The sequence below is a fragment of the Acanthochromis polyacanthus genome, chromosome 13 (genome assembly GCF_021347895.1).
Source record: "Acanthochromis polyacanthus isolate Apoly-LR-REF ecotype Palm Island chromosome 13, KAUST_Apoly_ChrSc, whole genome shotgun sequence".
NCBI lineage: Eukaryota > Metazoa > Chordata > Actinopteri > Pomacentridae > Acanthochromis > Acanthochromis polyacanthus.
The window spans coordinates 24,423,779-24,444,253 of record NC_067125.1 but is presented as its reverse complement, the minus strand read 5'-3'; the positions used below and the strand labels follow the sequence as shown (position 1 = coordinate 24,444,253).

At 41.2% G+C, this 20,475-nt stretch overlaps 2 protein-coding genes across 2 annotated transcripts in view; both read right to left on the bottom strand.

Moving 5' to 3' along the window:
- Window positions 1–376: 376 nt before the first annotated feature.
- Window positions 377–16,402, bottom strand: zmp:0000000529 (WD repeat-containing protein 20). The gene is made up of 4 exons (XM_022221055.2): window positions 15,646–16,402; window positions 11,022–11,204; window positions 9,057–10,463; window positions 377–6,229 (listed from the first exon to the last, which is right to left on the bottom strand). Exons 1-4 carry the CDS (start codon window positions 16,042–16,044, stop codon window positions 6,182–6,184), a joined length of 2,037 nt encoding a protein of 678 aa, XP_022076747.1. The 5' UTR covers window positions 16,045–16,402; the 3' UTR covers window positions 377–6,181.
- Window positions 16,403–19,045: 2,643 nt separating this feature from the next.
- The window catches only part of LOC110970744 (mitogen-activated protein kinase kinase kinase kinase 5-like), a 57,874-nt gene continuing 56,444 nt past the window's right edge, over window positions 19,046–20,475 (bottom strand). Inside the window, exon 35 of the mRNA XM_051958132.1 lies at window positions 19,046–19,702. Coding sequence (XP_051814092.1) covers window positions 19,606–19,702 — 97 coding nt within the window. The 3' untranslated portion in view covers window positions 19,046–19,605. The remainder of the gene's footprint in view (window positions 19,703–20,475) is intronic.

Below are 20,475 nucleotides of genomic sequence, written 5' to 3'. Positions count from 1 at the left end.
AGTTGATTATTTTCTGCTGCTCCTTTGATTAAAGTGATATCTGGTGTTAACATTTATTAAACACTGAGAGAACACAGCAGTAGCAGTTTGTGAAATGATTAGGAAACAACATGAAGTGTGTTTTTTTTTTGCAGTTAAACATGCAAAATCATTCATATTTCTATTTATATCAACCAAAATTCAGCCTTGAAGTGATTCAGGCTCCTTTATATGTTCAGATTTTGTGACGATATTGAACATTTTTTGACAATTTCTGTTAATTTGATGCAGTTTTTAAACCCAAGCTTCATAACTTCATAACACTAATAATAAAATGAGTATTTCTTTAAGCTGTGTGTTGTATTTTTAAGCCAACAAACATTCAGAGAAGAGACAGTTTCAGGTTTCACGTTGTTTTAATAACAGATCTCCATTTACAAACAGTGACGTCTTTCTGCCGTTTAACTCCGACCCATCAGCTGCAGTGACTGTGTGATAGTGTGTTCTAGTGTGTGTGTGTGTGTGTGTGGTGATAATGGACGATGCATATTTAATACAAACACACACATTCACACACACAGGGAAAGAAAACCTGGAAAACTTAAACTTGTTTGTTCCGGTCAGAAATAAAACTGATGCTAATCATGAACTGATGCTTGTTGTGAACGTTTGAACTGATTCTGTGCAGGAAAGGCTCAGAAAAGAACGTTTTCAGTGAATTATTGTACATTTTTGGCTCAGATTTGTTTTTGTTTTTTTATATTTTTACCTGCAGACGATCGGTTTAAGGCAATAAAAGGTGAGTTACTGAGTTTAATCAGCTGCAAAACTCGTCTTTTTAGTGCTTCGGCAGTCAATTGTATCCTTCAAACTCTGCAAACTCAAAGCTTATAGTTCTTTAACTTTTCTCTCTGCTGGTTTAGCCGCAAAATACAACTTTTTTCTTCAAAATTGAACTTTTTTCCTTCACAAAATGATGCACAAACTCCAGTCAGATCCTGTTTCTTGAAGTCTTGAATGACAAATTGAACAGTCACAGCATCTTGTATCTGTTTGAAACTCAATTGTTCAATTTCTAAATGAACTCAGGATAGTTTTAGCATCTTTCTATGGTTATCTTACCTTTTTATAGAACATATATTTACATAATTTGTTTTGTGTTTATTTCACAGGACGATGCGTAAACTCCAGTCAGATCTTGTTTCTTTAAAATCTTCAGCTACAACGTATTAAAACATCAACACGACAGTTTTAGTGTCATCTTGACTTTTCAAATGAATTCTGAGTTTCTCCAGCAGTCTAAGTTTTACCAACAGCCACATTTACATTAAAATCTTAACTTTGGTTTAATTTGAGTGAGAGGAATCTTTGAAATGCAAAAAATACAGCAAATTACCAAAAGTCAGGAAATCTACAAACATCTCTAAGTCCTGGACTGATTTTTAACTAAAAATGCAAACAATTCTGCAAATGAATCACCACAGCAGCAGAAACTAAATGCAGCCATTGTCAGATAAACTTCCTGGTTTGTGGATGTCGACAATTTCACTCTAAACTCTGGTTAGGTTTGTCAAAAAAGGCCCAAAATAGCATCAAAAACTCCAAATTAGAGCTTTAAACTACTCTCAAAATCTGTGATTGTGGAAGATGGGATCAATTCAGCAGCAATTTGGGCCTCCAGAACAATTTAGGGTTACACAACATGATAATAAAAAGGTTAAAAATGTCTTTGGAGCTTCGAACATCAGTGAGTTAAAGAGCAAATTTGTTGCAGAAAGTTAGATTTTGAAGAAAGATTTTGCACAGAAATGTGGCCACAAGGCAAGAATTAGAGGTTAAAATCTGTAATTCCTGTTTTACCTTCAGTTTAGGAGAAGCAGAATCATGTTTTTGCACCTTTTACCACCCAGAATAATTCAATTCTGCAGGTAAATGTTAAAAACTACTCAGAAATAACAGTTACGTCTCAGTTTTTTTTGCAGAAAAAAGCCTAAAATGCTTCATCAAAGGACAATCAGAGTTTTATAGCAGGATATCTGATCTAAAACTGTTCATAAAAAACATCCACATTACGACTGAGAGATCTCTGATTGTTGTTTAGTTGGTTGTGATTTAATCTGTTGCACTGAGAAGAGAGAAAACATTTAGAAATTGAGCCAAAGAGGAAAACTGTGAAATCAGAGCTGAAGAATCTCTTAGAAAATGTCAAAATCAGAGAAAAGAAGTGAGAAACTATTTTTAAAAAAAGAAGAGAAATCATAAATTTAGCAGGTTTTTCATGCATTTGGACCAGGATGTTGTTGCCTGTGATCAGAATTTATGCAACCTGTTTGCAGAATCTTAATCAAACAGTATTTGAGGAGGATTTTTGGTGAATTTTCCTTTAAAATCTGAGCAGACGGTCGTAGTGACAAAGCATTAATTCGCCCTTAAAGCCGACAGACATGCCGTTGCCATGACGACGGAGATGAGCAACATCAAGGAGCCGGATCAGAAGGAAGCTCCAAGGGCACAACCTTGACTCTGCAGGCGGGAAGTCGCAGAAAGGTAACACGAGAACACGCAGAGAGAATCCAAAAAAACAAACAAAAAAAACCCCTCAACAAATGTGCATAAAAATACCAGAAATAAAAGATTCTGCTGAGAAACGCCTCCTCAGCCTGCAGAGGTGGGAGTTCAGACCTGGTTCTGGACTCTTTTTCAGTCTCACATATTGATTCCTGACAACATTTCTCCTAAAACATTTGTTTTACAGCGTTAAACTGCCAAAATTAAGAAAGTAAACATGGGTGAATTTCAAAATAAAAGACGTCAAAGTGAATATTAAACAAACATTCAGTCAGATTATTACCTCGACTAATAAAACCTGTCAGGATGCTCAATGCAAGAAAACTGATCTGAAGAAAACCTCCAAATTACATGTCTTCTGGTTCCACTAAATCTGAATACATTTATTTGAAACTTGCACCATTTAAGTGTCAAATCAACTGAATCCAGTTTTAAAGCTTCAATTATTTTAGCTTTTATCGAACCAACTTGTAAAATGATATTTTTATCAAACTGCTTCCATTTTATCGGTGCTTTTATTGATTAAACACCCAGAAAAACTCACGATATGAAAGATTATTTTTGTTAATATCACATCTGATGACTGTTTTAAAATCAGAAATGAGAAGGTGAGAAATCTTGTGCACTAATATTAGTGATTTTTGGGGGAAAATTGAAAAAAAAAAAAAAACAGCTTAGTCATTCATTAAAGTTGTAACTTTTTTGATAAATCAACACATTTCACGATGGCTGGTATAAAAACATTTCTATTGAGGATCAGTAGAGGCCACTTCTGCTTAAAAACAATTGTTAAAATGCTAATATTCAACTTTTGTTTACCAGGATGGGCAGTGTTTTACCATTTTAACCTAAAATAATGACCAAATTTCTTGCCAGTTGATGTTTAGTCACTGAACTAATTGATAAATTCATGTATTTCACCCTGGCTGTTATTCATAAATTATAATAAACATGAGTATTGAGGTCACTTCTGCTGAAAAACAACAATATTTAAATAAGAGGGAGTTTATTTTCGCATTTTAACCAAAAATAATACCCTTAAACACCTTTATGTAGGCAGCACAAAGTTGCTAATTTTGTAAAATGTATTTGCTTGCGACTGATTTTGGTTTATTTTTAGATAAAACGTCAGGAATCAGGAGTTTTGTAGAGATTTTACAACATTTTGTAACATCATTTCTGTAATATGCAACGTTACCTTTCTGCTGTAAACCACAATTTACTCTGCATTATTTCACATTTTTGCATCATTTAGTTGTATTATTTTTACATTTGACTGGTTTTGTGTCATGTTTTAAGCCACTAAATACTTGAAATGTCCATCTGGATCGATTTATTGAATCTGACAGAACAGAAATGAATCTAGAAGTTATCGAACCCTGCAGAGACAAAGGGAACAAACCCGTTTTGTGTTGTTAAACCAGCCGAGAATCTGTGACTTTGTGTGTTTTAGTTTCTGGAAGCCGTTTCCTGCACAGACGTCGGATCAAACGACAAAATAAAAAACCCCGAATGTGCAGTTCAGGATGGACTGTGGGTTTATTTTATGTGCAAAACTCCTGCAGGAGGCGACTGAGGTGCGACAGGAATGGAGACAGTAGATGGTGTTTGTTTGTTTACCTTGGGAATGTGCGATAGTGTTTGTTTGTTGGCGTTTTCCAGAGCCAACGGCTGTCTGTGCTCGACTCCAAAGATTTTTGCTTTCGGGGGGACGAACCGGAGAAACTCTATCACACAAAATAAAAACACGTTGACATCTTCAAGTTCCCTAAAACAGCAGACATTCGGTTTATAACTGTTGCTATGTACAATAGAAGGATCTTCATATATTAATATTCTTCTTCTTTTTCCCCGCTTTGTCTTCGCTCCGTCGCTGCTCCAGAGTCTTTATCTCACGTTTTTTTGTATTTATAGAGTATTTTCATTATGTACAGTATAAATTACTACACAGTCTCGTGATAAAATAAATAACTTAAATACATGGCCGTGGCTTTCGCAGTGTCTCTGGCATGAAGGGGGAGGATGGAGGGAGCAGTCGGAGCCTGGCCGGACGTTCGCTCCTGGATGCTTCGTTCGGTTACAGACGTGGAAGAGGAACGACGTCGATGCAGTTCGTTCTACGGAGAAACATGAAGGGCTGAAGCTGGAAATGAAAGGTTTATTCCCACGGTGGCGTCGAGGCGGGAAACTGCTCCTGAAAACCTCGTCTGAAGTAGATCATCTGGACATTTAGCTGCTCCCATGTCCGGTTTTTGGAAGGTGTCCGTTTAATTTATTCAACTCTGACTGGAAAATGAACGACTACTGATCTAAAGTTGATGAAACAGAGAATTAAGCAGCTAAACCTTAGTTAACAAACTCAAATTATTTCCTCCTGTTGCCACCAAAGTTGGTGTTTTACGTCCAAAAGGATACGGACACCTAAAAATTACAATTGTCTGATTTGTTGATCGATTGGCTCAAAATTTAATTGATCGGACAATTTCTCATGTGTCTTCTTAGAGGAGAAAAGCTCTACATCAACAGTCTTCTAAGATAAAACCACCATTTTGGCAGCAGGATGATCAAACTACCTGTAAACACTACCATGTTTTCACTACTTTGAACTCGTCTAACCTGCAGGTTCTGCCTTATTTAACCTTTTACTGAATGTTTACTCTGACAACAGGTCAAAGAAGTCGTCATCGTGGCTGCATTTTGTGCCAAAGAGTCGAGTGTAAACTTTGCAAACGGCAGTTTGTGTATCAAAGCTCAATGTTTGATCGTCTACAGACAGCAGCTACCTTCTCTCTAACTTAATATAGCTACTAAAAATCACATCATAAGGAATCTTTTGCTTCTTTTAGTAATTCTGGTCAGCTGGTATCACATATTTATGCTATGAAAACATAAAAACACTGACTTAACCTGCAGTTATGGTATGCTGCAAATACTAGATTTTAATGTTGATTTAGAGTTCAATTAGGCTAGAAAAAAAACTCTGTGGTCTATTTAGCTTATGGATTTCTTTTCCTGGCAACCAATCGGTTGAAGAGTAGCTACGATTTTAGTCTAATCAGATTTTGGACTTTGTTGAGCTCCAACACTGATGTTGTAGCTCCAGTTAATCCTAAAAGTGTTGGTTAGGGTTACGGTCAAGGTTCTTTGCTTATTAAACTGGAAGAACCACTAGCTTATGGATCGAAATTGCACTTGGGGGCATTAACAAGATGCAAACCTTTGCTATAATATCCCTGCAAGCTGTACGATTAAGAAAACATCTCTAAATCAGAGCTGTCCATAAACATTTGGCCACGAAGTTTCTATCATCCAACTACCAGACATTAGCCTCATGAGCTAACTTAGCCTGGATGTAAGCTGACATGCATTTGCTTTTGTTCCCAAACTATGAATCTGTTTCAAGACTTCATGAATCTGTTGAGTTTTGCAGGATTCAGGAGGAGTTTCCAACCTTCTGGTTCATGGCGAGTACAGAGAGTAAGACTGAGGGTATAATACTGCAGTGGTGGGGAGGTTCAGTCTCTGGTTGTTGGACCCAAATCTGACATTTCCGAGGGTCGATGTGGAGAGAAGAAGACGATGACAAACGAGGGAGGAGATGGAAGGAGGGACGAGTGCAAATCTTCTCCTCCAGCTATACCACCGTGCCGCTCGGAGAGTTTCCGTTCTGTGCTGTCAAGTTCTGAACGAGAGACACAAAAACACCAAGGAGAGTCAGACAGCGGAGACAATCACAGCACAAAAAAGAAAAGAAACACTTTAGAGTGCAGGAAGATGAAACGCCGCAGCCGAGAGGAAAATCACCTCCAACTGTTGAGTCATTCCTGAGGTGGGCTCTGAAAAATCGACTCAACTTGTTCACAGAAAATCTGCAAACTTTCAGACTTGACTAGACTTGTACTTTACACGATAAAACTGGAAAATTAAAGTAAAAACTAGCAGTAAGTAGGTTAATTACAGCATCATAATGAGTGTCCTAAAATAAATAAAATCGCAGTGGAGGAAAGTGGGATGCCCTCAATTCAGAGCAGAAAATCTTCACATAAGTTATAAAGCCTCAATAAGACAGTGCAACTTTAAAAATGACTTCAATCCCTCTGAACCTCAACACCAACGGACAGGAAGCAGCTTTAGTCTTCATCATCATCACAAAATGTATTCAAACAGCTATTCTGGTAAGAAATTAATCGCTGGAAGTAATTTAATTCCATTTCAGGTTTCCGCATGTCCAACGTGGACTTTGAAGGCAGGTTCTGTCGATACTACAATACGTAAAACAGTGTCTAAAAAGCTGAAGCTTTGCACTTTTTGCAGGATACAACAGCTGGTTAGAGATCAGACTGTAACACAAACATCCGTGTGATTATTTATGAGGTGTACTGAGCACAGTCGGCAGACATAGCACGAGATATCTGGAGATTTTAAACATTTCTACAGGACACCATTGATAGCATAGAATACCTGGAGATTTTAGACATTTTTAGAGGATACCATTGACAGCAAGAGACATCTGGAGATTACAGACATTTCCAAAGGACACCATTGATAGCACTGGTTGTCTGGAGATTGTAGACATTTCTAGAGGACACAACTGATAGCACAGGATATCTGAAGATTTTAGACATTTCTAGAGGACACCATGGATACTACAGGATATCTGGAAATTTTAGTTATTTCCACAAACACCAATGATAGCAAAGGACATGTGAAGACTTCTGACATTTCTAGAGGACATCATTGACAGCATGCGATATCTGGAGATTTTAGACATTTCCACAGGACACCTAGCCTAGCCGCGCTAGACAACCCACGGCAACGAATTTAATTCACTGCCAGGGAGGGTCTAGTTACCCTCCATAAGGCTCGAGGCTGGATTCTCCTAAAACTGGCCGGACCAATCACCATGAAGTGTAGAGTCATAAGGCGGGCGTAACGAAGTGACGACAGAGGCGTGACGATTCTGACAGAAACAACCAGCGCACAATAAACAGTTATCTTTCGACTCGGCTTTGGCCATAGCCCTTAAAGATTTGAAGCTAAAATTCAACTTGAAAGATAAGCAAAGGACGGCACTGAAGTGTTTCATTGAGAAGAAAGACGTATTTGGACTTATGTCGACGGGATATGGCAAATCCTTAATATACCAGTTGGCTCCGCGGCTCCGCTGGTTGGGAAGCTAATGGGACTTAGCCACAATCCGCCGGTGCTCTAGGAATTACGTCGGCCTATTCGTTGCGTTGATTGGTTGTATACCTACCCAATTGCTGCAGAGGGATTTGATAGACAATCTTTTAGCCCGCCTCCCTCCCTGTCGAGCTTCCCTAGACCCTTGTGCCGTCAGAAACATGGGTGTAGCATGGCTAGGCTACAGGACACCATGATAGCACAGGATATCTGAAGATTTTAGACATTTTTGAAGGACACCATTGATAGCAGAAAATGCCTGGAGATTTTAGGCATTCCACAGAGTCCTAGCACCATTGACTGAAAGCATGTTCAAATCAAAACACCTCCAACGTTCAGCAGTGACTACTTCAGTTACAACTCTTACCGACGAATTATAAATTAGTGGATAATGGACAATTTCCTCTGAAGTCTCGCCTTAGGACTAAGGCTGAGACGACTTGTAATAGTTGACCACAACTACCTAGTACCTGATTAGTCAATCAATTCGGCAACGTATAGATAGTATGACACTCCCACAATTTAAGGGTAAATCATTAAACAGAAATACTCTGATAACTGTTGAAGCTATGTATTTTTAAGGCATCAGTGTTTATTTAACAGATACATTTCCACTGTGGTCGATTTACAAAGCACCCTGACCTGAACATTGATTGCTTTTTACAAGAAAAGTAAATCTCTGAGTTTTAGTTTCCAGTCGAAAATCTATTGTAGGGAATAAAGAATCACGTTTCAGGTTCCATTAAAGGCTGACCGACCATAGAAAAAGGTATGAGAGATTGTTACTTTCCAGAATGAGTCTGTAGCTGAAGAATAAGAAATCAGCTACTGGACATCCAGCACCATGTGACCAAGTTACTGCTGGACTTTGAAGGAGCTTTCATTTGTACATGCTTCCCATCGAAGGAGCTCAAACACAGAAAGAAGTTCTAAAATCTCCAGAAATCCTGTGCCATATCTTCAAACTGTGCTCGGCACACCTCAACAATAATTATATTACCACGGTACTGCATTTCAAACTGTAACCAGCTGCTGTTTCCTCAATAGTTATTCTGTTGTCAATATAAATGGAAATGCAATTGACAAACTGTGGTATCAACAGAGAAACGCCTGCTGATTGGACATGGAAAACATGATGTGGCCGTTAAGAGGGTTTACTTACATGCATGATTTTGGTTCCAGCTTGTACAATGTCACAAATTGTTGTTATTTGTCACTAATCACACTACAGTAAATTAATTTTAGACTGTTGAACTCTAAGGACATTGTTTCCACTAATTACAATAAGCATTAATCTGTAACCGAAGAGTTAACTGGAGACGTACCGCCTTCCCCGGCCGAGCCCAGGTACAGATGAGGCCTTCCTGGCAGGCTGTGATGATGCAGTCGTCCATGAACACCAGGACCGTCAGCCTCTCATGTGCGATCTTCTTGCAGACTAGCGGCTCCAGCAGTGGCACCTCGTGCATTCGAGGGCACAGCGTAGTTCCCAGGACCTTGGCGGCATCCAGCCGGTTGCTCCGCGGCGCCACGTTGATCTTGTCGTTGCTCTTGCTGATGTTGCCCAGACTGTGGTAGCGCTTGTGCTCCTTCTCCACCCCACCGCTGCCGCCGGACTTGTCTGACTTGCGCTCCTGCAGGGATAGCGTGGCGAAGCGGCCGATGCTGAAGGGGGTGCTGTTTCCTCCGCCGCTGCTGCCTCCCCCTCCTCCGCCTCCCCCGCCACCCTCAGAGGCGCCCTGGCCCTTGGAGGCGTTTGCCACCGCGGGGTGGGGCAGGGAGTTGGAGCGTGACAGCGAGCGAGGAAGCGGTAAGGGAAGGGTCGGTGGGTTGGGGGTGCCAGTGTTAGTGTTGGGTGGGTGATGGTGTCCCTCCACACTGCCGCTTCCTCCCCCACCTGAGGTGCTGTTGACTCCCCCGCTGCCAGAGTTGGACAGCGAGGGTCCGAAAGTGTTAGTAAAGGCGCGAGACAGTGGCAGCCGAGGGTACAACACGTCATCCGTCAGGTCCCACAGACAGAACTGGGTGTCCTGCCCCACTGAGCCGAACCGGTACGTGACCGATGCCGAGCCGCCTTTAGAGCTGTGCCGAGACAGACGCGATAATGTGCTGCTTGTTCGAACCCGGCCAAAGTGCATGGAGTTATTTGGCGCCCCCTGGTGGAGGTCTTCCTCACTGCCGCTGAGCTCCATAGGCTCGTCGTCTTCCAGTGAAGTCGTGAAGGGATCAAACGCTACGACATTGACCCAGGACTTGTGGCCGTGACCCCTCGCTACCACCCGGCTCTCTGCAAATGACCACACAGTAACCAGATCATCCTCCCCTCCGGTGGCCAGATATTTACCGTCAGGACTCCACGACACGCACAGCAGTCCGCCGAAGTAGCTCTTCATGACGCCCTGCAGCTCCATCGAGTCGAAGTGGAAGACGCGCAGGCAGCCATCCTGACCGACGCAGGCCACGTGAACACCATCTGGCGAGAAGGCGAACTCGTTGAGGCCTCCCTCACCGACGGCCCACCGCAACAATGGGTTGCGTGGCGTCTTGGTTTTGCAGGCATAGACTGCGAAGCCTTCGCCCTGCCGCAGCAGAGAGTACTGTGGTGCCGTGGTGCCACACGGGTGGTCCACATTGTAGAGGTAGAGGTGACCGCTGGCGTGGGAGGCCAGGAACAGGTTCTCCGACTTAGGAAGCCATTTTAGACACGTTACCTTGGATTTGTCTATCAACCTCTGGAAAACAGAAAGAGATGGGTAGAAGGAGAAGGACAGGATGGAGAAAAGGATTTAGAGAGAGAAGGAAAGAAGGGAGGAAAAGGTGAGGAAGATATTACAAAAACAAGTCACCGCATAGGTAGCAAAATATGTGATAACGAGACAAAAGCTCATGCAGAAAGAAGATCCACAGAGATCAAGAAACAAACTGGAGCAGAGACTGAAACAAGAGAGAAGGTACAAGACAAAGATTTAGAGAAGCAAATCCCAGACAGGTGAACAGATGCAGGAGTCACACAAACACAAAGTCTGCATGCAGCAGTGAACACACACCTCCTATCGTCTAAATTTAATTGCGAATCCCATTAAAGGAATCCCATTAAAGAAAAAGCGCCAGTTCAGGAGACAGTAAAAGAATGTGAAGCCTAGTTGCATTTCTAGGCAACATCACAGCTTCCAAACTGGGGCAGAAAAATCGAAGTAGAGAATGACGGATTACTTGTGTTGTATTGCAGCAGGCTTTAATCGCAGCAACACAAAGAGCTGCAACCCCGACCTGGGAAACAAATCAAATACCTCCTCGTTGAAGAGTTTACTGGTTTCCTTCTTGATGGGATCGAGATACTGGACCTGTCCGGCCGAGAAACCCACGATGAGCGCTACACTCTCCGCCGTGGCTGAGTACTGGTTGAAGTCGTGACACGTCGGCTGGGTTCCCTTGTAGATTCTCTTGTCTATTGGCTTGCTGAGGTCCACGGCCTGCAGGCAACAGCGAGGGGAAATAAAACCATGCGCATAAGCACAAAAAAAAAGAGACAAGTTTCAGGGACATTTAGAGGTCTTTAAACCAGCGTCATGTGTCCCAGAGGAGGCAAAAACCAACAATCTCCTACAGTTTCAACCATCTGCTGACGATGTGCGTCACACTCCCGCAACATTTGTTATCAGGTGGCATGTTTGTCTTACTTTGAGAAACCAATTCGAGTGTAGAAAATGAAAAGTGACATTGAGATATTTCCTGTGCAGCTACAACATTTTTAATCTCTTCAGACAAAAAGTGTCAGGGTTTGGTGTCAGAAAGGTTTCTTTGTGGAGCTGTAGACATTTATCAATCATACAAGGAGGCAGGAAAAATGGCCAGGAAGGACCGAAAGGTAACGTGGCTGCAGGAGTGTTTCAAGACCGGAAAAACCTGCTCATGTTATTGGACAGCGAACCGAAAGGTCGCAGCTGATCTCTGGGGGAGTTGTTCAGGATGTCAAGGTTCAGGTGGAGTTAAAACAAGAGGATAAAAACACAATTTACTGACTAAAAAAGTTCACATTTTCTCATCTCTGTTGGGTATCTGTTCAATAAAACAGACATTTCTCGCTCTATTTGTGTCTCTTGTTCAGAAATCTCCTCTAAATGTACTTCTGAAACACCTTCCAGGAATCGCATCACATTAGAGAGGGGTCTGTGTTTCTACAAACTGTTTCGACAGCAGACATTTTGACTCATCACAGTAATGAAAAGCACAGTTGGAGTTAATGAAGCTCAGTTCTGTTAGGACCGTGAACAAACAATCACAACAGCAGAACCTGCTAGAACTGGAACCCGGCCATCATTGATACAACCAGAGCTGTCACGAACAGGACATTTTACAAATGACAGTGATTTCATTGTCTTTTTCTGCTCATCCTAGGCCTTTTTTAAAGTAATATAAGTGGAATTGCCTTCTTTGAATGCCACCTTTTGGCGGCAAATCTCCTCCGAATTACTTTTTTAGTCTAAAATCATGCTGAGATGTTTGGGTTTGCAGCTAAATTCATTATGTTAAAGCCAATAAATGCACAATGTACCTTGAGATAAACAGTTATTTAAGGATTAATCTAACATCGCAGAAGAAGAAACAGCTGCCAATGGAGGAAACAACATGTAGATAATGACTGAAACATGATATTTTCATCCAGCTGGTTTCATACAGGTGGACAAAACGGATGCAAACAACTAATGTAACTGCAATCAGGTGATTTTGTGATAATAACCTAAATACATCTGTGCTTTTCTCTGCTGCAAGCCAGAGTGTCTGCGGTAAAAAATGGGCACTTTTTCTGGTTGAACTGTTGTAGAAGGGCAAACCATTCCTCTCAATAAATGTGTATTCTGAGGTTAGAGATCAATCCTTTCCTTGAGGAAAACTTTCAACTAATACAAGAAGTCAGTGAGTGAATCAGACGTAGGTGAAGCATCAAACAGTGATTTACGGTCAGAGAAGCAGCTAAAGATGTTTTTCTCTGGATCTTCTTCACTGTAAATACAATCACTGATTAAACAACACCGACATGAAACACAACCGTCTAAAAACCACTGGACGTCTTTTCCAATTTCACCTTCACCCCAGAAGAAGCACCATTAACAACATTTTATCATCTTAAACTTCGGGAGTATCTAGACTGAACATTAGAGAAGCAAAATCAACACCAGACCTGAAACTATTCATCTGTTTACTGTCAATTTAGTCCCACTTTATTGTGATATAGATTTAATTTGAAGGGATATATAAAGCATTTTTGTCATCAATCTACACTCTACGACTCAAAGTGAATAGGTTTCTTTGGTTTCTTTTTGAACAAAAAAAAAGGTTTATTTTCTGGCATTCTGGCCTATAATCATTGGACAGAGAAGCAGAAAAAGAGCCAGAATCTGAACCAAGCCTACTCAATTATGAACTAATTTATTAAGATATCAACTTAACCTATTCTAAGGGTGTTTTCTCAAAGCTACCAACATCATAAAGCAACGAATAGGAGCATCAGTGCTGCCAACATCAATGTTCAACACCTACAGACGTATGAAAGTATCTCCAGTTTGAAAGAGCCTCAAGGAGGAGGTTGGAGGGGTGGTGGACGGGTCAGTCACGGGATTTTTTCCAATTAATTATGTTTTATTTAGCATTCTAAGTCTTGTTTCACTCACTGTTTGGTTGAGTTTGGTAAAAAGATCCTGATTTGGGTTTAAATATATCTTTTTAAAGACATGTTAGGAGGCAAACTTCTCGTGGCGTCTATTTCCAACATTTACAGATTCTTAGAAGTCCATCAGAATAACGTGCATCGAACAAAGGTGCAAAATATGACACCAAAGAGTCCTAAAACAATAAATTAAAAACTGAAATCTCTCATTTACTAAAGCATTCAGACCCTTTATTTTTGTTCCGGTGCATCCAGTTTGATTTGCTAACAATCCTTCAGATGTTTCTAGAACTTTGCTGGAAATGTGGCAAACTGAACGGTGCACCTGATCCAACAATCAGGACAAAAACCAACCATGAAGTCCAAGAACTCTCTGAAGACCTCAACCATTTTCGGTTATAGATCAGGACGACGGAATAAAGCCGTTTCTGAAGCTCTCGAGAGCAAAGTGGAATCAATAATCTCTCAGATGCGTTCAGAACCAGAAGGACTTTTTAAATCGAGCGAGAACCTCTTTGAAAAAACTGCACAAATCCAGACGGCAGAGCTTCTGGAGACCTGAATCTGTGCAGGTTTCTGAATCAAAAGTCTCCTAGGATGTGTTTCCTGTCGTCATTAAGGTCTACGGAGTAAAGATGGAGGAGAAAATGTCAGTTTTATTGATTTTAAATTCAATAAATCCAGCAGATCAATAAATTAAACACTAAAATCTCTCATTTACTAAAGTATTCAGACATTTTATTTGTCTTCCGTTGCATCCAGTTATTAACAATCCTTGAGATGTTTCTTGAGCTTTGCTGGAAATGTGGCAAAGTAAACAGCACACCTGATCCAACAATCAGGACAAAAACCAACAATGAAGCACAAGAACTCTCTGAAGACCTCAACCGCAGTTGGTCATAGATCAGGATTACAGAATAAAACTGTTTCTGAAGCTCTGAACTAGAAGGACTCTTTAAACCAAGCAAGAACCTCATCAAATTCTAAGAAATAATGACAAAAACTGCACAAATCCAGATGGCAAAGCTTCTGGAGACCTGAATCTGTGCAGGTTTCTGGATTAAAAGCCTCCTAGAACATGTTTCCCGTGGTCATTGAGAAAAGATAGAGGAGAAAATGTCGGTTTTATTGATTTTAAATGTAATAAATCCTGCAGATCTGGTGTTTTACAGGTTCGATGGAAACATTTGCAGCTTCTCCACTCCGATTTTGTGATTTGACATCGCAGTAAACTGATTATTTTTGCATTTTGGATGAACGAGTTGGGCTCCGGCACGTTATTATGATAATTTCTGCTTTACGGACGGAACAACTGATCAGTTAAAGCAATTTTTGTGTCTTATGAAGCAGTAAATTCAGGTTATTTGTCAAAATCATGTGCTTGGTTTCAGTAGATGTGCTGAGTTTAGGTATTAAAGGAGGAAAATCACACAAGATGCATCACTTTTAATGACTTCTAGACACGTCAGAGGATGAATTTTAATTATTTCACAGCTGAATTGTTGTTTTTCAGAGCATAAACTGTAAACTCTGCTGGTTTCTTCACCAAAAACAGACTGGGAGCATCGAAAATATGAAATGTGGAGTGCACATCTCTGCTTCTGTGTGTTTGCATCATAGAAACCATCGAACAGAGACAAATCCTTATTGGAAAATGTAGACAGCTGCACAAACTAAATGTATTATTAGCAGAAGGAGGTTCAGCTAGCTGGAAGCACTGAGCTCCACAGAGAACCCTGTGTGAATGCTAGTGATGCTAAAAACAAGATCTGGAAGGAGACAGTGGAGGACACACACAGAAAACCATCTGAATCTGAGCTATGAGGATGTTTTGGTAGATAAACAGAACAGAAACAGTGGGGGTGTTGGTGTGTTTCTGGCCTGTTTGACCTGCTGATGGGAGGACTGGGTGGGCTGCAGGGCTAATGAGGGTTTTTCTGCATTAAAACCAACAATATGTTGACTTTGTGCTGATTAATAATTCACCTTGCAGTGTCCCTCCACAGCTGCAGCCTCCAGACCCAGACTGGGGAGGCTGGTTTTAGCGTCCAGGAGGCTGCAGCTCTGGAGGCTCTCTGCGGCGGATGGAGCCGCTGCCTCCAGCCTCCTCAGCCGCCCGATGCACCACTCGGCCGGCTCCGCAGTTCCATCTTGCATTGCATAACGGGCGGAGATGTGCCGTTAAAACACATGACAGCGGCTCCCAGCATCCCCCGGCAGTTTAGCATGCTAGGCTAGCGGCTCACCTTCTTGATGTTGGTGTAGGTGTAGAAGTAGAGCTCCCGGCCGATATTGAAGCAGACCCGCTCCGACTCCTCGCTCGGGTCTTCGGGCTGCAGCTTCACCATGGACACTCGGACCGGAGGCAGGAAGCCCGCCGGGGACGAGTTGGCCGCGGCATTGGAGGAGGAAGAGGCGGCAGCGGCGGCGGCGGCCCCGGGCCCCGGCAGCAGCCCGACCCCTCCGCCGGGTATCGGACCGGGGCCGGCCCCGGGGCCCAGCGTGGCTCCGGCGGACGGACCCCGCGGCAGCCCGCCCCGTTGCTGGGAGTCGGAGAGGGTGAGCAGCTTGTAGAAGCCCTCTCTGGTCCGGAACTGGGATTTAATCTCATTGATATCCTTCAGAGCGCCGCCATCTCCGGCCATTTTCAGTACAAACAAGCCGCACAGGAAACACAGATTCTGACCTGGAAACGATCACGCCGCGACGGAGGGACGAGCAGCCGAGAAAAGGCAGACAAGAGCCGCAGCAGCCGAGCTCAGCGAGGCCGACCAGACACCCGGGCCGCTCCGCTGCATGTTACTCCGCCGCTGGCTGCCGCTTGAGCCCGCAGAGACAGCCCATCTGAGCCGGTGTGAGCAGCATCCTCCGCCGGTCTCTGCCTCCTCCAGCGTCAGGACGTGACGGTGCGTCGCCTGCTGCCGCCGCTGACCGGCGCTGCTCAGTCCGGGGGTAAAGAGAGGACAGCCCGCCCCGCTACGCTCCACTTACCCCCGGTGTAACCCCCAGAGACACCCGGCAGGACCACCACAATATACATTTATAGAATAATACGAGTACTGTGAGACTGGCTCACAAAAAAACAAAAAAAAACAAAAAAAAACACACCCCATAATACTACCACCAGTAATAATAATAATGTTTATTAAAATTGTATTTAATATGTTTATATATCAAAATATAAACATATGATTAAATACAATTTTAATAAATATTTTAAATATATATCTAAACATATTAAATACAATTTTAATAAATATTACATATATACATATATAAAATATTTATTAAATTATATTTAATATGTTTAAATATATATGTATAAAAATATAAACATATGATTAAATACAATTTTAATATATATATGTATATTTAAAAAATGTATATATTTAAAAAATGTATTTAATATGTTCACATTTTTATATTTTATTTAAAATATTTATTAAAATTGTATTTAATCATGTTTATATATATATATATATATATATATATATATATATATATATACACACACGTGGACAAAATTGTTGGTACCCCTCAGTTAAAGAAGGAAAAACCCACAATTCTCACTGAAATCACTTGAAACTCACAAAAGTAACAATAAATAAAAATTTATTGAAAATTAAATAATCAAAATCAGCCATCACTTTTGAATTGTTGATTAACATAATTATTTAAAAAAACAAACTAATGAAATAGGGCTGGACAAAAATGATGGTACCCATAACTTAATATTTTGTTGCACAACCTTTTGAGGCAATCACTGCAATTAAACGATTTCTGTATTTGTCAATGAGCGTTCTGCAGCTGTCAACAGGTATTTTGGCCCACTCCTCATGAGCAAACAGCTCCAGTTGTCTCAGGTTTGATGGGTGTCTTCTCCAAATGGCATGTTTCAGCTCCTTCCACATATGTTCAATGGGATTCAGATCTGGGCTCATAGAAGGCCACTTTAGAATAGTCCAACGCTTTTCTCTCAGCCATTCTTGGGTGTTTTTGGCTGTGTGTTTTGGATCGTTGTCCTGTTGGAAGACCCATGACCTGCGACTGAGACCAAGCTTTCTGACACTAGGCAGCACATTTCTCTCCAGAATGCCTTGATAGTCTTCAGATTTCATCGTACCTTGCACACTTTCAAGACACCCTGTGCCAGATGCAGCAAAGCAGCCCCAAAACATTACTGAGCCTCCTCCATGTTTCACCGTAGGGACAGTGTTCTTTTCTTCGTATGCTTGGTTTTTGAGTCTATGAACATAGAGTTGATGTGCCTTACCAAAAAGCTCCAGTTTGGTCTCATCTGTCCAAAGGACATTCTCCCAGAAGCTTTGTGGCTTGTCAACATGCATTTTTGCAAATTCCAGTCTCGCTTTTTTATGAGTTTTTTTCAGCAGTGGTGTCCTCCTTGGTCGTCTCCCATGAAGTCCACTTTGGCTCAAACAACGACGAATGGTGCGATCTGACACTGATGTACCTTGGCCTTGGAGTTCACCTTTAATTTCTTTGGAGGTTGCTCTGGGCTCTTTGGATACAATTCCAACGATCCGTCTCTTCAATTTGTCATCAATTTTCCTCTTGCGGCCACGTCCAGGGAGGTTGGCTACTGTCCCGTGGGTCTTGAACTTCTGAATAATATGAGCCACTGTTGTCACAGGAACTTCAAGCTGTTTAGAGATGGTCTTATAGCCTTTACCTTTAAGATGTTTGTCTATCATTTTTTTTCGGATGTCCTGCGACAATTCTCTCCTTCGCTTTCTGTTGTCCATGTTCAGTGTGGTACACACCTTTTCACCAAACAGCAGGGTGACTACTTGTCTCCCTTTAAATAGGCAGACTGACTGATTATGAGTTTGGAAACACCTGTGATGTCAATTAAATGACACACCTGAGTTAATCATGTCACTCTGGTCAAATAGTTTTCAATCTTTTATAGAGGTACCATCATTTTTGTCCAGGCCTGTTTCATTAGTTTGTTTTTTTTAAATAATTATGTTAATCAACAATTCAAAAGTAATGGCTGTTTTTGATTATTTAATTTTCAATAAATTTTTATTTATTGTTACTTTTGTGAGTTTCAAGTGATTTCAGTGAGAATTGTGGGTTTTTCCTTCTTTAACTGAGGGGTACCAACAATTTTGTCCACGTGTGTATATATACACACACGTGATTAAATACAATTTCAATAAATATTTCAAATATATATATAAAATTTATTTATTTTACATATGATTCATTTTCTGTGATTTATTGTCACATTAAAAGTTAAAATGAATGTTTTGCCATTTTTTCAATCCTTAATATATACACATTTCTTTGAAGTAACAGCAAATATCTGTAACTTTATGACTTTTTTGCTAATTTAAATATAGTAAAACTGTAATTTTATGGTCTCACATTGTAAAACAGTGAATTAAAATTTGTTATAATACAGTTTAGTGATTCGGACAGTGTTCTAATTTTACTACATATTATCTGTAGCAGTTAAAATCTGTAAAATAACAATAAATGGGCCAAAAAACACAGTGGAAAACTGTTAGAATACTCATTTTTAAAGCAAATGTTACTATAGATGACTTAATTACCTTCACTGTCACCTTCCATTGACTGATTTGTCCCGTTTCCCTCCCAGATCAACACAGCTTCACCTCAGTTTGTGTCAATTACGTTTATTACAGCAGTAAAACTTTAATCCAACACTGAAAACAAGCTCGGCTCACAAACACACGGCGGAGCATCAGTTTCAATCAGCAGAGACTCCTCTTAGTGTTGGAGGAGAGTCTTCCTTCACTAGTTTCTCAGCTGTCTGGATTCTCCACCATCCATTCTTCCATCATCTATACATCGTTTAACCCTCATAAGGGTCGCATCTACGGACAATTTAGAAACACCAATTAACCTGAGCATGTTTTTGGACTGTATACCCGGAGAAAACCCACACGTGTACAGGGAGAACATGCAAACTCCATGCAGGAGTTTAACCGGGACGCGTATCGGGGATCTCCTAGCTGCTTCCAAGCCCCTCCACAAACCACAAAAGCATAAATAAGAGCAGTTTCCCTTCAGACGGAGGGACGAAGGCAGCAACAATCAACCTGGAACACCATGTCAACATTTCCTCCTCCATCCAGACGTTTGAAATCCTTCCCGGTGCAGACGTTTATACAGAGCCGGAAGTCTCCCATGATGCCCTGCTCCAGCTGGCGGGACGCTCAGGGCAGCATGACATAGTTCTCGGCGACTTCCAGGATGTACAGGTTGGACAAACCCGACTGGTCCTCGGTGGGATGCGTTTCCAAGACGACCCTCCTGAAAGCAGAAAATATCAAACATTGAGTTGGTCCATCATTTTGGTCCAAGTATCTGATGAAGAAAATACCAGATACTACAGATACTTCTTTAGCTACAGATACTTACAGTCACCTTTATTAGGTGCTAACGTCTGCCAGACCTTCTCTTTACAATTGTTTGCCAGACTCCTTGATTTGATTACCCTTTTGTTCTGTTGTCTTACCCTCCATCACTGATTAGCAACCAAATTAACCAATATTCATCTTGGTAGTTCCATATGGCTCCCTCCCTACTCTTTGATCCGTCTGCTGACAACCCTATCAAACATCTACCCTGACAACACTCTGGGTCGACTTACCTCCGCAGACCCATACTCTGTGTTGGTAAATCTACACTATTACCAGAAATACCAATAAAACACACCACTACAGCAAACTACGAAGGACCTAGAGTAAATTTCGTCAACATATCCCAACAACTACTGGATGACATTTGTGTTCATTTGAGGATAAAGCCTGCTGACCCTCTGATGACGTTTACGTTGGGGGTTTTCAACAATTATTGGACAGATTAGACTGAAATTCAGTTCTGAACCAAGGCTAGTTGCACTACCTCTTGCTATAACATAACTCCCTCATGTCATTCCTGTATCATTCCAGTCCATTCCCTCCTGCACCTTATTGTTATTACTTACTTAATTTGTTATTTTATTTTGCACCTTACCTTATTTTATTATATCTTTGTGTTTTTTAAATCGTATTTCTTCACAGTTTTGCACTGACTGAAGAGCT

Coding starts and splice junctions, on each gene's coding strand:
- zmp:0000000529 (XM_022221055.2), bottom strand. CDS start 16,044: ATGGCCGGAGATGGCGGCGCTCTGAAGGATATCAATGAGATTAAATCC. Junction 11,205..15,645: donor CCTACACCAACATCAAGAAG/GTGAGCCGCTAG, acceptor TGTTGCCTGCAG/GCCGTGGACCTCAGCAAGCC. Junction 10,464..11,021: donor GTAAACTCTTCAACGAGGAG/GTATTTGATTTG, acceptor TCTGTTTTCCAG/AGGTTGATAGACAAATCCAA.